This window comes from Aulonocara stuartgranti (genome assembly GCF_965226115.1).
Source record: "Aulonocara stuartgranti genome assembly, chromosome: 8".
Classification (NCBI taxonomy): Eukaryota; Metazoa; Chordata; class Actinopteri; order Cichliformes; family Cichlidae; genus Aulonocara; species Aulonocara stuartgranti.
Genome location: NC_138959.1, coordinates 6,797,268 through 6,814,077, shown reverse-complemented (window position 1 = coordinate 6,814,077; position 16,810 = coordinate 6,797,268). Strand labels below are relative to the sequence as shown.

The 16,810-nt window shown below is 43.6% G+C and overlaps 1 protein-coding gene across 1 annotated transcript in view; it reads left to right on the top strand.

Moving 5' to 3' along the window:
- Positions 1–16,351, top strand: part of sema4gb (sema domain, immunoglobulin domain (Ig), transmembrane domain (TM) and short cytoplasmic domain, (semaphorin) 4Gb) — a 65,301-nt gene extending 48,950 nt beyond the window's left edge. The window contains exons 12-16 of the mRNA XM_082543282.1: positions 234–349; positions 589–743; positions 3,221–3,282; positions 3,877–7,356; positions 13,348–16,351. Of these exons, the coding sequence (XP_082399408.1) occupies positions 234–349; positions 589–743; positions 3,221–3,282; positions 3,877–4,844 (1,301 nt within the window). The 3' untranslated portion in view covers positions 4,845–7,356; positions 13,348–16,351. The remainder of the gene's footprint in view (positions 1–233; positions 350–588; positions 744–3,220; positions 3,283–3,876; positions 7,357–13,347) is intronic.
- The last annotated feature ends 459 nt before the right edge of the window (positions 16,352–16,810 follow it).

The following is a 16,810-nucleotide window of genomic DNA, read 5'->3' as shown; positions in this document are numbered from 1 at the left end:
AGAAATGGAGACTATAAAGCAATCAGCATAGCGTTTACCGAGGTATTAAATCAAGTGAAAACTAGGGTCAATCTTTTTATTATCAGTGGATTTTGCCCCTGCTAGTCTTTAGAAAGAATTGTCACTAGCATGAGTTTCAGACTGAGTGGCTACATCAGTCTTGTTCATACAGCCAGCATTTTGTTATATTCACATCTCAGTTTAACTCAACAAGGTTTTCTCTGTTGTTGCAGATGACGGCTGGCTGCATAGAGCTGTGGACATCGATGGAGAAATGCATATCATAGAAGAGCTGCAGCTGTTTGATGAACCACAGCCCATAGAGAGCCTGGTCATCTCCTCAGCTCTGGTAGGTTTAAATATATCTACAGTAAAACTGTACGTTAACAGAATAAGGATTTATATCTAAATGAAAATGGGCAACCTTTGCGCCTAAATCCCTGTCATACCCCAAAAAGGTTGTGGAACTCTTCCCTTCTCCACCGATTAATAACTGATGATTAAAGAACAAATACACTGTCTATACTGAAGGGCATTACAATATTTAACATGAGGAAAAAATCTTCCAAATATGCTCCTGTTTTACAGAGGAGTGTCTATGTTGGGTCGCACTCTGGAGTCGTGCAGGTACCGATGTCAGCCTGCAAGAGGTACACTTCCTGTTATGACTGTGTGTTCGCCAGAGACCCCTTCTGCGGCTGGGATGGGAAAGTGTGTGTGGAAATATCTTCACGTGCACAAAAGTAAGGGCACATGCACTCAAAAAAAAGAATATTTCCAGTAAGGACACAGACTCAATGTATTTTAGTGTCACACACATGCATAATTACACAATGCATGCAAAAAAAAAATGGGGTTACAGAGATCTGGCAGAAAACAAACAAGATACATTTGCTTTGCTCTTCCATAGATCCTGAATCTATACTTCCCTAAACCTTCTCCACAGTTCCACCTGCTCTGTAGTCTCCGATTTTTCCTAATTTTGTCATATTCTGTTAACTCTATATCTATTTTTTTACATGAGCTGAAAAATTGAGCATAAAATGTACTTTTTATTTAGATTTTATTTATTTTTTTCTAATGTAACTGTTAAATAATGTGGTGAACTGCTCATAACTGATGGCATGTTGATTTAACATAACATTACCATCAAGCCCTCTGGAAAAATTACAGGAGATTAGGGAGAGGTGAATAAGATGATTAACTTTTTGTGCTGTACATTTTTGCATTACATGACCTTTTTTAGCTTATGTTTATTTCTTCCTTCTGGGCCAAACAATACCAGAGCACAGTTAATTATTTATACAGCTTCTGTATCCCTCCAACAAATCTTCTATGAAAGCAGGTCTAAGACAATGTAGTTGACCTGGATTTTTCTCATCAGCTCTGTTCAGCTCAGCAGGAGCTTCGCACATAATGGGAAGTTTTGAATTTCAAGTACGCACACACACAAAAAAAGCCCCCACCCATTTGGATATGATTTCAATCTTTATGTCTCATGTAGCTCTGCATGTAGAACGGAAAAACAAACAGGGTGGAAGTGAGTGAAATCGTGTCTTTCCTCTTTCAGTAACATTTTACTTTACATATCGCCATCTGAAATATTTACATGAGAGAAACTGGTACAACTGGTACAACACAATAATTAAAACTTTGAGAGTATTTTGTCAATATTAAATAAATGCTAATGTACACTCACCAAACCTTTATGAGGAACACCTTGTTAGTACCATTTGGACCCCGTTTGCATTCAGAGCTGCCTTAACTCTCCGTGGGATATATGCCAATAAAATATCCCCCACATTACACCACCAGCAGCCTGAGCTGTTGATATAAGGCAGAATGGATGTGTGCCTTCATGTTCTTTACTCCAAACTCTGATCCTATGAGTTCTAGTCGTTTTCTATTCTTAGCTATCAGGAGTAGCACCTGGCGTGGTCTTCTGTTGCTGTAGCCCGACTACTTTAAGGTTTAACGAGTTGTGCATTAGATACTCTTCCACATTCCTTAATCGTAATGAGTGATTATTTGAGTTACTCTTGTTATCCTGTCAGCTCGAAGAAGTCTGGTTATTCTCTTTTGACCTTTGACTTGAACAAGGAATTTTCTCCCAGAAAATATTTTCTCTTTTTTGGCTCATTCTCTGTTAACTCTAGGGATGTTTGTGTGGGAAAATCCCTGTAGATCACCAGTTTTTGAAGTACTCAGACCATCCAACCTGGCACCAACAACCATGCAACATTCAATGTGCCTTAAATGAGCTTTCTTCCCCATTCCGATGCCCAGTTTGAACTTTAGCAGGTCAACTTGACCGTGTCCACAGGCTTAAATGTGCTGCATTGCTGCCACTTTACTGGAGATGGAGCTAATACTGTATGATATCACTAATCAGTTTTACAGGACTGTCAAACCATCCAGGTGTATCCTATCTGTTGCCCAGCATCAGGTGTAATAGGCTTCAGGACATGCAGGTCTATGCAAAAATTGCTAAGTTAGATTCCTCCTTTGTTTACTAGGAGCTTACCTGGATTTTGTAAATTAATTCCAGTGGAAAAAAAAGTGCACGTGGTACATGACAGTAAACAGGCATGCTTGTGTTCACTCTTTGCACTGGGGACTGTTTGTGCCTCTCTTCATTAACTCTGCATGACTGAGTAGCAGACATCTTAATCTCCATTACTGCAGCAGACACTTCGGCCCTCCCCGTGGATTTGTTTTATACTTTGGCTGCTGCATCACATCCAAAGAAAGTAGCAAAAAGATTTGGATGGTAATGCTTCCTTCTTAAAGCTTATTAAGTTACAATATCCATATTATTTCTTTGAAAAACATTTTGTTATAGTAATCCTTCTATAAAGGAGGAGATGGGGAATTTATCCCTAGTACTAATCCACAGTGGGCTGCATAAAAAAAGCATTTAGGTATCCTCCTCTTATTGCTGGGAACCCAAGCTATCTCAAGTTTATTTCTTTTTATGATATTAAGGCTTTGCTGCAGAAATGGCTCAATATTTGCAGCTTTCAGGTAGTTTTGTGTCGAAATCTTGATTGGAGAAATCTTCTTTATGATATGGCAATCACGTTTCTGTTTATCACAGTTTTGCTGCATTTTTATACCTCGCTGTTATTTATGCTCTCAGAAGACACTCGCTTTTTACTCTAACGCTTATCTCTTAGTTTAATGAAGGTTAAATGCAAATTTTTCCTAATTACTATTGCAGGTCGAACCTAACCCAGGATATCTTGAGAGGGGTCAGGGGCTGCAAGGAGAATTCAGGAAATGGTACGTGTTGCTTCACACATTCACGTGCACTTCATTTCTACACTGTAAATCCATTATACCACAGCGTCTTTGTTCATTTTTAAAAAAGGTTAGTTCTTCATTTTACCTTACCATCCTTCCCACTTGATAAGTTTTTCTGACTCTCTCACAGATGATGGGGTTAAAAAATCTTCCTTCCATCTTCCTTCTCTGCCAGAAAACTAAAGCTTTTAGTATCTATTAAGGGATTTTATTAGGTGTATGTTCCCTACCCATCCCCCAGGTCCCAGCTTACACATTTTAATCAGTTCCTCTCTTGCTGGAGGTCAGACGGGCCTGCTGGCTGCACTGCAGAGCTCGCTACATTTAAAGCAGCTTATGAAATGTGATGGAAAGCGATGCTGGTGCTGTACACGTTGCTCACCTTCACTTTTAAATTGTAACCTTGGTGACCCGACATCTTGTATATTCATTGCTCTGTCTTCCTGCATTTGTGTCACACTGTTTCTCACGTTCTCACGTTCTCACGTTCCACTAGTCTTCTTCTGTCTTTTTCACTTCACTTTTCTTTTTAACTCCATCTCATGTCTCTTGTCCTCTTGTTTTTATCCTCAGTGGTCCATCGGAGGCGTTCTGTGATGTCGGGTGACGACGTGCTACTCCAGTGTGAACTACGCTCCAACCTGGCAACTCCACGCTGGACGCTAAACGGCAGGGAGCTCCAGGGATACGACCTCAATTCGGGCTATCGGATCGGCACAGATGGCCTCCTGATAATCGGAGCTCGCACCCAGCAGAGCGGCATTTACCGCTGCTTTGCTCTCGAGAACTCAGTCTCAGTTCTGGTCTATCTCTACACAGTAAGGGTTCACACAGAGCCGTACTTCCCTGTGGAACCCACAGCCACAACTAACCCCACTACAATTTCCAGCCCGACTGTTTTCTCTACCGGCAGCCCCACTGAGCAGCCCTTGCCCTCGCCTCCTGCCCCACTTCCTTCAAGACCTGAGTTTCAGACCTACAGACACATGGAGGCCGTGTACATCTCTCTGGTGGCGGTTCTCGGTGGGCTTTGCTTGGTTTTGACTGTGGTCCTTCTTTATGTAAGCTTCTGCACTAGACAAGCCTCTCAGGATCGGAAGTTCTCCCAGCAAGGTCTCCAAGTCCTAGGTGCCTCTGAGAGAAAAAGGAGCTCCCACCTTGAACTTAAAACCATCTCAAGCCACTGCAATGGCCGTCAGGGTCGTCGGTCCATCTCAGTGCCGAGCTTTGGGGACCTGGGTGATGGCTTCCTCCAGATAGTGCCAGGTGAAGGCCAGATGTCTCCAGCTAAAACACCTCCTCCGGCTCCTCCTCTTCCCATGCCACCCCCGCTTCCCAACATGGACTATGCCAACGGGCTCTCGGCCACTCTGCCCAGCGTGCTGAGGAAGATGAACGGAAACAGCTACGTGCTGCTGAGGCAGGCCGACCCTGACGGTATGTCCCCGCTCTACCATTCCTTCACAGAGGAGCTCAACAGGATCCTGGAGAAAAGGAAACACACACAACTGGACTTGCAACCCGATGAGAGTTCCATCTAGGACACCCCTCTTATGCTTCATCCCACTGTTATTTATTTTTACCCTAGAGGTGATCCGTACTTGTGGGGAAAAATGACTATTTTATGAAGTGCTGCTCTTAATTGCACAGAGTACCTGCAGGTCATGTCATAACTTGGTCAGAAATATTCAGCCTGTTGTGTCTTCGGTGACAAATGGCCCAGGATTTCACTAATCAGAGACTGCTAAAATGTGGAGCTGTGAAAAATTGCTACAACCAAGGAGCTTAAAGATGATACCTAAAGTGCAGACTCTCTGGAAGTTTCTGAAAGATGGCAGTCAGACGACAAAAAAGCCAATGTTACAAAATAGGACATGGATACAAAAACTAAATTAGGCCAGGAGGTGATCAAGCATTTCCGAGACTGTGGAGAGATTTAAGAAGTTTTATAACCATGTAATATTAGGTATCTGTGGAGCTTAAAGTGATAGTTCATCCAAACATGCTAAGCATTAGGCTATTTTGTATAAATTAAAAACATGGCCTAAGAACAGTAGCACCTAATGTGCTTACAGCTTTACCACCCAGTCCTGTGTATGAAGATGCACCTTTTTGTTGCTTGTGACTGTGTTTGTGGACTGGTATTATCACAAACTGCACAGTGAACCTTTCTATGAGGTAAAAGAAGCTTTTTCAAGTGGCTTTTTTGAGAAGTCCTAAAAACATATTGATGAGGAAGATTACAAAACGGCAAATGAAACAATCCATGCTCTTAGGATGAACAAGGTCATCACGGCTTAAGTAAGGAGGCATCCATGCCCCCTCTCGTCTTTTTTAAATTTTTATAAATGCACTAACCTACCAAACTAAAGACTAATAAAAGACCTATGTGGTGTGAAGGTAAAGTTCTGTGTATGCCCAGCAAAATAAAAAGCTACAAGAGATTTAAATTTGACCAATCTCTCCTTCAAGAATATCGCTTTAGGAAGCATTACAGCACTTTGAATGTGGCTGTTACTTTTAGGTTGCTGCTTGGAAGTCCCATTATACCCTCTTGCAGCTCTGGTTCTGTGATGTGTGGTGTCGAAACTGGAACCGATCATCTTGGATTTTTTTAGGAGAAGAGGATAATGTCAGAGGCAATCAAATCTGGCATGTGTGGCAGGTGTTTAGCACGGATTTTGTTGCTGTGGCTAAAAAAAAAGATTTTCTATAGACTGTTTAGATGGTTCATACCAGATGTCATCTCTCACATGCTTCAGGAGGTTAAAGTAAATATCAGTGTTGGAAAACTCTCCCTGAGAAATGACTAAACATTGAAAAACCCCACAAATGTCTCCTGGCAGCACCACCTTTGTGCTTGGACACTGTGGACTCTTCCAGCGAAAGCTACTCTTTGGATTCTGGATGTAACCAAAGACCAAGTTTGCATCAACAGTAATCAGCTGGATCACACAGCAGCTGATGTTTGCTGCTCTGTGAAATTCTAGATACAAAAGTGCAAGCGTTCATAACGGGACTTTTGGAGGAGCGTGCTAAAAATAGCTACCCTGGAATTGATCCAGATGTGCACAACAAGATGACCTTGAAGGGGAGATTAGCCTAATTAAATCAAGTTTAAATTTAGATTTATATTGATTGAGATGAGCAGCAAGCCTTGTATATTTTTAAACTGGCTTGAAAGGAGGTAGAGTATTAATCCATATTTTCACAAAATTAATTGTTTGTGTAAAATATTGAGCATATGGAAAAATGAGTGAAAGCTGAGCACACAAAGCTCCAGGAATGGGTTTTGAGTGGCTTGTCATGTTTCAAACCACTTTTTCTATGATGCATGTCCTTTGCAGAGATGTAACGAATGATTATTTTCCTATGATTTCTCACTTTAGGATCTGAAAGCTGTGAATGTTTGGCATTTTTGCTCGATAAACAACATTTATCTTCTCTGTTAAGCCGTCGGCCACAATCATTATAATAACTAAAATGTTGACTTTAGTAAAAGTATCACTTTAAGAATCCAGTTTTGATACAGCACACTAGAGCACAGATTTTAAGACAAGTCTTACATTTTAGTGTATTTATTTAAGCCACTTTCCCCCCTTGATTTTTCCTCATGTAAATAGCAATAAATATACGCCACTGTTGCAACCGTTAGTAGCATAGTGTGCTGTGCCAGTGCCAATGGAAAAACCTGTAGCAAACTTGGAACTATTTTTTTCCCTGTAGTATTTCTATTTTTAGCCTCTCTGTGGGAAAAGAGATAAAACTTTATGAAAGTAAACATGCAGTCTATTAAAGGAGCAGTCAGCGTGGTGGTCAGATTGATTGGCTTTTGCTGTAGATCACAGACTGGCTTCAGGGTTGTGGAGGCGAACCGGGAACCACAAACTGATGAAATCCTATAAAGAAAGTTTTTAGATGCTGTTTTATATTTATATTTAAGGCCTGTTTTCTGAATAACATTGACTGTTTTACTTTCTCTCAAAACATCAAGAACATGGTTTCATACAAAAACAGGTGAAAAAACAAACAGAAATCACATGGATTTCTACAGTGTTACGGCCCGGCTCTGCTAGGCGGCAGCGGACGTAACATAAACGAGCCCAGAGACCAAGGAGTTAGATAGGAAGACAAACATAAGGTTTATTAACACAACTGAAATCCGTTAGTGAAACAACTCACTAGGCAGCAGAGAAACTTTAAACAAACACCACGATTAATAACACCAGTAGAGCACTGCTCTACTAAACGTCTCGCAGGAGGCAACACAAAACACAGGCAGAAGGCAAAAGGGAGGGACTCTCTGTACAGTCTGTTCAAATCAACAAGTCCCTCGACGAATGAAGACTCCTCAGCCTTTTATACTATCCGTTAACTGCAGTCAGCTGTGTCACTTGTCATAACTGCAGACAGCTGTGTCACTTGTCCGTCGTACTCCAGGCTCCTGCGGCAGCCAATGGTGTGCGTAGTCTGACAGGCTCGGATCCGCATGAAGTTGGGGCGGGCATATGTCCGGGCCAGCCAATCCCCCGTGAGTCCTGGAGCACTGTAGCTTCCATGGAGGAAGGCGGGGCCACCTGAGGCCAGCGGCCGTAACACCCCTCCCCTTAAAATACCAACTATGTTGGGCTGACGCCAACGTTACAGAGCAAAAACAACAACAAAAGACAAAAGCAGTAAAACATGTTTACAAACGGGACAGACCGTCAGCTAAAACATTTTCAGTCCCCTTTTTGTGGTGGATACTTAAGTTGTATTCCTGCAACAACAGAGCCCAGCGCATAAGGCGCTGGTTGTGATTAAACATACGCGCCAGGAACACAAGTGGGTTGTGGTCTGTGTACACGACAAGAGGCAACATGCTGGACCCCAGGTACACGTGAAAGTGCTGAAGAGCCAACAACAAAGCCAGGGTCTCCTTTTCAATGGTGGAGTAGTTTAACTGATTTTTATTGAACTTGCGGGAAAAGTAACAAACGGGGTGGTTCAAACCCAGCAAGTCTTCTTGCAACAGCACTGCCCCAGCCCCGACAGCACTGGCATCAACCTCGAGTTTGAATGGTCGCGTCAAATCAGGTGCAGCTAACACAGGAGAATGGCAGAGGAGGGCTTTTGCACTCTCAAAAGCATCCTGACACTCACTCGACCAGCTAAACTCAACCTTTGGGCTGAGCAGGTCAGTCAATGGCTTTACTACAGAGGAGAAATTCTTACAAAAGTTCCTGTAGTAGCCCACCATCCCTAGAAACCGACGTAACTCACGCCTGGTGGTAGGCGTGGGAAACTGTTTAATCACTTCCACTTTGGCATCTATGGGCCGGACCTGTCCACGTCCCACCTCCCTGCCTAAGTACGTCACAGTAGCTTTGGCAAACTCACACTTAGCTAAGTTGAGAGTTAGGGTAGCTTGTGCCAAACGGTGAAATACCTGTTGTAACGTTTCCAAATGATCTTGCCATGTTTCAGTGTAAACTACTAGATCATCTAGGTAGGCACTGCAGTTGGACAGACCACGGAGGACTTTATTTACTAGCCTCTGGAAGGTGGCAGGAGCGTTACACATGCCGAAAGCCATGACTGTGTACTGTAAAAAATCATCGGGTGTAACAAAGGCAGCGATGTTAGAGGCACGTTCAGTTAAAGGGACCTGCCAGTAACCCTTAAGAAGATCTAACTTGGAGACATACTGAGCAGTCCCAATACTGTCTACACAATCCTCAACCCTTGGGAGAGGATGTGAGTCAGCCACAGTCACAGAGTTCACCTTCCGGAAGTCTGTAATAAAACGGGGCGAGCCATCTGGCTTAGACTCCACTATACAAGGCGAGCTCCAGGGGCTTTGACTGGGCTTCGCTAAACCATGTTGCAGCAGATAGTCAGCCTCCTGTTTCATGAGCACGCGCTTATGGGGGCTGGCTCGATAAGGATGCTGTTTAATAGGTTTAGCGCCCTGGACATCAATGTCATGCTCTAGCACCGTAGTGGCAGTTGGCACATCCCCGAATAAACAGGTGTATTCCCTAATTAAGGCAATTATGTCCTCTTGCTGCTCTGAAATCAGATGCTCAAGCAAACCCGGCAATGCTTTTAGCATTTCAGAGTTAGACAAACGGGGTCTAGAACAGGTGGGATAACATAGTTTTAACCCATCACCCCCATCCGCCCCTCCTTCCTCCAGGTGGCTTGAGGCTACAATAGGAACACAGAGCCCTGCAGGCTTTGGTGTTGACCGCGGATGGTACAGTTTCAACATGTTTACGTGACAGACACGTGTTTTGCGTCTGCGGTCGGGAGTGCAAATTACATAATCTGTCTCCCCTCTCTTTTCACAAACTTTAAATGGGCCACTATACCTAGTAGACAAGGCTGAGCCAGGGACAGGCAAGAGCACGAGAACCTGGTCACCCACCTGAAAGGTTCTTTTAACAGAAGCCTTATCATAATGGCGTTTCATCTTTCCCTGTGACGCGGCAAGGTGTTGCTTAGCCAGAGCGTTGGCTTGATTCAAACGCTCACGGAAGTGTTTTACATAACTGCTGACGTTTGTTTTGAAAACCCCTTGTGGGCTCAAAAACGCCTCTTTCAGAGCTTTGAGGGGTCCCCGTGGCCTATGGCCAAATACTAGCTCAGAGGGACTAAACCCAAGTGACTCCTGAACGGCGTCACGGGCAGCAAATAACACGAATGGAACACCCTCGTCCCAGCTTTTATCACTCTCCAGGCAGTATTTGCGTAGCATCGTCTTCAAGGTCTGGTGCCACCGCTCTAATGCACCTTGCGATTCAGGATGGTAAGCAGAGGACACAATATGCTTAACATCCAGAGTGCTAACTGCTTGTTTGAATACCTTAGACTGAAAGTTCGAGCCCTGGTCGGTTTGTACGACCTTAGGCAAGCCAAACACTGAAAAGAAGGTTGTCAACGCCTTAACGACAGATCTCGCTGTAATTTTATGTAACGGGACAGCCTCGGGGAAGCGGGTAGCGGCACACATTATCGTGAGTAGGTATTGCTTTCCTGATTTTGTTCTAGGTAGTGGACCCACACAGTCTACTATGACATGGTCAAACGGCTGATCCACTACAGGAATGGGACACAACGGAGCCGGGGGTATGACCTGATTGGGTTTACCTGCAATCTGACATACATGGCAACTGTTGCAAAATTTAGAAACATCACGCTTCATACCAGGCCAAAAGAAATGTTTTAATAGTAGCTGGTATGTTTTTGTGATGCCCAAGTGTCCTGACCACTGGCTTTCATGGGCAAGGGCCAGGATCTTCTGCCGGTACGCAGAGGGCACTACAATCTGCTTGACCTTACTCCAATCTGCACCTTCTGCACCTGGTGGAGACCACTGACGCATTAGAACATCATGTTCTATGAAATAGGCTTGTTGCTCCTTTTTGGCTTGCTCAGCACTTACCATACGTTTGAAACAGCTCTTTATTGTTTCATCAGCTAATTGAGCTGCTGACAGCTGATCTCTAGTCAAAGGCAGTACAGAGTCCTTAGGAAATGGATCAGGCTCCTCAGGCGTCACAGAGTCTGGAGGTGACAGAACATTGTTTCTGTTAGTGGGTACATCATTCTCCCCGGAAAACGAGGACATCAACACAGAATCAGAGAGGGCAATATCAGTATCTTTCCGAGCTTGTGCTCGAGTAATTGCACAGGCTGGATACAGCCCAGGGTGCATAGACACATCAGAAGTTTTCTGATTCAGGGGGTTGTCTAAAACCTCCAGACGAGGGAGCACTACCCCTCCTGCGATGTCGTTGCCCAACAGCATGGCCACACCCTCTATTGGCAAGGCCGGGCAAACGGCAACAGGGAAAAATCCTGTAGCAAGGCTAGATTTAATAAAAATTCTGTGAACTGGTCTAGGAGCGTAACCCATCTCTATCCCCCGCAGAACAGAATTAAAACCACATTCACTTTTGGCAGAAAATGGTAATACACTTGAGAGGATGACAGTTTGAGAACCTCCAGTGTCCCTTAAAATACGCACAGGTTTTAACTCTGATGGATTGTCTGTTAGCGATACTAAGCCATCAAAAATGAATGGTTCGAAACAGGGGTCAGGCACCCTACCACCACACTCATGGTCCTCGTGACGGGTCTCAGCTTTTACAAAACCCACCCCTTTGGGTGGTTGAGCATGTGATGTTTTGCGTTTTAATGCTAAACAGTCAGCAATCACATGTCCGGTTTTATGACAGTAAAAACATTCACGGTGTTCCCTGGACCCAGACTCTTTAGCTGTGTGGCGCTGCTGCACAGGGCTAACCCGTGGCTTCTCACTGTCAGTAAATGAGGCTTTGTGAGTGAGTACAAACTCATCAGCAAGAACAGCAGCAGATGTTAGTGACGTCACTTTCTGTTCATTCAAATACAGCACAATACGCTCAGGAATGCATTTCTTAAAGTCCTCTAACAAAACTAGTTCGCGCAGAGCGTCATAGTCAGTCGCTTTTGACGCAACACACCACTTATCAAAGAGAACCCCCTTTTCTCTTGCAAACTCCACATAAGTCTGCGACAGCAATCTCTTTTGCTGGCGAAACCTCTGCCTATAGGCCTCTGGAACTAGCTCATAGGCCTTCAAGACAGCTGCTTTAACACATGAGTAATCTAAACTGTCCTTTAACGAAAGAGCAGCCACCACCTCTTGAGCTTTGCCGGACAGTTTGCACTGTAGCAAAAGAGGCCAAATCTCACTAGGCCACTGCAGCGCGCCAGCGATTCGTTCAAATGCTGCAAAGTATGTATCCACCTCAGTTTCTCTAAAAGTGGGCACTAAAGAAATGCACTTATCAATTTTAAAAGCAGAAGTGGACGTGGAGGTGGGACCGGAATGAACAGCAGAGACAGATGAGGCTTGAGACTGTGACTCCAGCTCAAGCTGTCGGAGCCTAACGGCCTTGTCTGCCTCTATTTCCAGCCTCCTTATTTCAAGCTGAATCCGCCGGTTCTGAGCCTTCTCCTCAGCCTCCATCTGGAGACGTGCCAGCCGCACCTTCAGCCGAGCTCCTTCTCTCCCTTCGGAACTCCCAGAAGAGAGTGGATCATAGCGAGGAAGCGTGCGCGGCGTTTTTCCCCGCTCATCCCCCTCACCATCCCCACTGGAACCATTTTGGCCCTCTTCAACTACGGCAGCTTGGCTTGGCACACCAGAGACTACAGGCAAAACAGGCGCTTGAAGCACACCAGCTCCCACCAACTTGTCCACCACTAAGGCTTTTATTTTACTCTTACGGAGAGTCTTCGAAACCTGCAGCTGAAAGTGATCCACAATTTGCAGCAAATCATTCTTGCGACAGCTATTAATAATCCCTAGAGACGGGGCAGCTATAAAGTGCTGCAAACAAAACGCAGCTGACATAGTGCTTAATCTTTAGCCAACTCAATTTCTCTGTTTTTTTTTTTTTTTTTTGACCCCCACTCCCAGGAACAAAGACCCCCTATGAGGGATCCCGGACGAGCCCCCACTTATGTTACGGCCCGGCTCTGCTAGGCGGCAGCGGACGTAACATAAACGAGCCCAGAGACCAAGGAGTTAGATAGGAAGACAAACATAAGGTTTATTAACACAACTGAAATCCGTTAGTGAAACAACTCACTAGGCAGCAGAGAAACTTTAAACAAACACCACGATTAATAACACCAGTAGAGCACTGCTCTACTAAACGTCTCGCAGGAGGCAACACAAAACACAGGCAGAAGGCAAAAGGGAGGGACTCTCTGTACAGTCTGTTCAAATCAACAAGTCCCTCGACGAATGAAGACTCCTCAGCCTTTTATACTATCCGTTAACTGCAGTCAGCTGTGTCACTTGTCATAACTGCAGACAGCTGTGTCACTTGTCCGTCGTACTCCAGGCTCCTGCGGCAGCCAATGGTGTGCGTAGTCTGACAGGCTCGGATCCGCATGAAGTTGGGGCGGGCATATGTCCGGGCCAGCCAATCCCCCGTGAGTCCTGGAGCACTGTAGCTTCCATGGAGGAAGGCGGGGCCACCTGAGGCCAGCGGCCGTAACATACAGCAAAAATTAAAAAAAAGTTCTAGTCATCTATCTCTTAAAACAACGCTGAGAGCCAGGCTCACATTTGTCCTCTGCTTTGCTAAAGCTGCACGTGGCAAGTTGCCAAACCCAAGTGGAGAAGACCTTCACACATGCAGCCCACAAAAGCATCCTCAGTGTTTACCTGACATTAGTGCAATGCCAAAACAACAAGAACTGCAGCCTTCACTGTATTTCCTCAACAAGGTGAACAACGCTATGATTAAATGCTACGTGTATATCTTACGGGGAAGTGACTGAAATGAATCTCTGAGCTTTTTGTAAATGTGTCACGGCCAGTGGTAAATAAAGATCCGTCTTTGCTGCAAAGTGTTGAATCAGCTCTCGTAGCTTCAGCACAAGCAGCGGCCCTCTCTGGTGGCTCTCATTGTTTATCTGTCAGACAGCGAGAGCCGTGTTTGGCTCACCTCCACGAGGGGAGGACAGCAGCTTCTTGTCTGTTTGCATGCCTCGCTGTCATCTCTGCAGGTACATCCAGCCACAAAACATTTGACCTGCGTGTCCTGGTTAGTCATGCAGGAAACAGATGGCGATACTAGTAGACAGGAGATGTTTTGCACTTGCAGGTCTTCTCGTGTGTCTTGTACTTTGGCATCATGGATTTTTCATTCTTTTTTTTTGCTGAGGATAATATAGTCCAGGCAGTCCACTCTATGCAAATAGAGGTAGAAGAAATTCTCTGTGACTAAAGAACCACATTAATTCAATCAAATCAAAGCACTTAACTGATTGCATGCTTGCATATTATTAAGCTGGTCTTTTAAAACTATGCACTACAGATTTTTTGGCAATCCATGTGCACCCAGCCACATCATGATTATTGCTTAAGAGAAACTCTGCAAAAGTGCGCATGTTATATTCCCCAGGAAGTCTGTGGCATCTGGGGAAGCGACAGAAGAAGTCTCTGGGTGATTCAGGAACAAAACAACATTTTTTTTTTTAAATTAAGTAAAGTCAGAACCATGGCCAAGCTGCTATCGCCACATAAAAGTAAAAAGAATGCGACAAAATTTAGTAGCCTGTAACTAAAAGGGAAATTAATCAAATAGCTGGCAAACTGCACACACAAATCTCCATGAGCTCATACACTGCAAACAGAAATACACTAAAAGACTGAGGTTCTCCTCTCCCCCTGCCTCCGCTTAAATACTCCCAGGCTTAATTGCTGAGTGGATTCAGCTGCAAAGGGCGGTGCATACGTTTGGAGAGAGCGTAAAACACACAGACACACAGACAGGCAAAAGCTTCAGTGTGCTTTTATTACAGTACATAGCATCATTATGTGACAGCACAAATAAGCTGTTCTAAATGGGCATATTTGTATTTAGTATCAGATCAGTACCACTATGATCCAAACTTTGATCTGACTGTTTTTTTGTACTTTAGTGTCAGCGTTAAAGGCTTTTCAGTTTACTAAACACTGAGTATAGTGTGTTTGTCAAGGTTTTTGCCAGAAGCCACAAGTCCATTTTTACTGTATCCTAGTAAAATAATAATCTTGTTACACCCTGTATCCATAAGCAATGCAGTGGACAAATTTAAAGCTTACAATGACCTGCTTTTATATATTTTAAATGCCATATATATGGTTTTAAACTACAGTATGTGGTAAAAACCTGAACTTAAAGTTCTTGCTTCATACTTTCTCCCAAACTTTGCCACTTCATCTTCTTCATCTCCCGTTTCTGATCAGCCCTTTATAAAAAAGCAAAAAAACAAACCACTCCACATGTTTTGATCATAATCTTCTGTCCTCAACTCTTTCCATCTCTGCTGCCTCTTTTATTACCACTGCTCATTACTTCTACATGGCAGCATCATCTGTAACCCTCGCCGCTCACATTCACACTCGCTTCTCAAGGACCCGGCTGAATTTCCAAATGGTCACAGTGGCCTCTAATCAATTAAAGCCGGCTTTTAAAAGAGCACTCGAGTTTGTGTTTTTGAATATGTGGGAATTCAAGTAACAATTGGATTTTCTGTAGCAGTTTAAGACGCTGTTATGTTATGAAGCTCTCAATCCGACAGCTTAAGCATTCAAAGGGTTGTTTTATGTTTCCCTTGTTAGCTTGTATAGTTTCAAATAATGACAAGCTCAAGCTTCAGACTGCTATTTACATTTACTTTCTGACAGTTTCCGACTCTTAGATCTATATGATGTCAGACAGGGCTGATAACCCTAATATGGCATCTCATGTACAGAAGCTCCACCCACCTGCTGCTAGTCAATCAATCAGAGGGCAGCTGGCTCAAAGAGAGAGGCTAAAACAACTTGTTTCCAGACAAGACAAGACAGGCCCAGCATAAGACAAGTAGGATAATTTTAGACTCTGGTTTATGCAAAGGTACTGGAAGTTGCATAATAGGCCCACGGTATATATTTAAATCAAAATTGTACAGTGTAAAATGTTTTTGTTTTATTTTTTTGCTGGTTAACATTTAATTTCAATAAAATGTGTAAAATAATTGCAGCTTCTACTGTGTTCAACATGTTTGTGTTATATAGAATTTTTTCTTGTAAATGTCTGGGTATTACTGAACATAGTGGAAGTTTCACCTGAATCTAAGGTCATTACTGCTGCTATTTCACTGTCATTCAAGGGCAATTCGTTTACAATAAACACTCTATTCTGTACTATGGACTTAAACTTAATTAGTTAACACGTTGGCTGCTTTGCGTTCACATGAAATTGTTTTGGTTTTTTGGTTTTGTTTTGTTTTTTGCTAATTCCATAGCAAAAATTATCCTGCTGTTTATGTAGATGTACTTTCTTCTTTGTGTCGGGCCTAAACAGTTCACAGCTTGCACTATACTTTCTTATGTGCTTTGTTAAAAATCATGCATACTAAAACCCCTGTAAACTGTGACACTTTGATTCAAGCTGGTTCTGTATTATTTTTGATGTAGATAATGAACTTCTCTTTGTTGTCTTATCAGATTATACCTGGCCAAAGTGATATCTCATGTCTTATTTATTTCATGTCATTCAATTTCCTCTGGCGTTCATGTAGCTTAAAAAAGTGTTTGGATGACCTTTAGCTTGGGGGAAAAAAGGTTCATTGTCAACAGCCCTGAGAGGAAGTCATGAAACAACATGCAAAATATGTTCTCACTCGGTTCTTCTCTCAAGATACCTGGTTGTTTTTAGCTTGTGGCGAGTAGCAAGGCCACTGTCCTCCACAGGGAATGAACCCCACTCCACCCCATAGTCATTTATATGAGCCAGAGGTATAACATAGACTCAGGGTACAGAGGAGGGGGGTAAAAATTACCATTTTTAGAGCAGCATTCACAGCTGTAACTAAGCAACAACAACTTTATTTAGTGTCCTTGCGCAGGTCAAGCTGTGCCATTTCCCATCAGGGATGGCGGGCGTGATGAGAGAACAGCAGCTGCGATATCTGTAATTGGTGTCGGAGATAA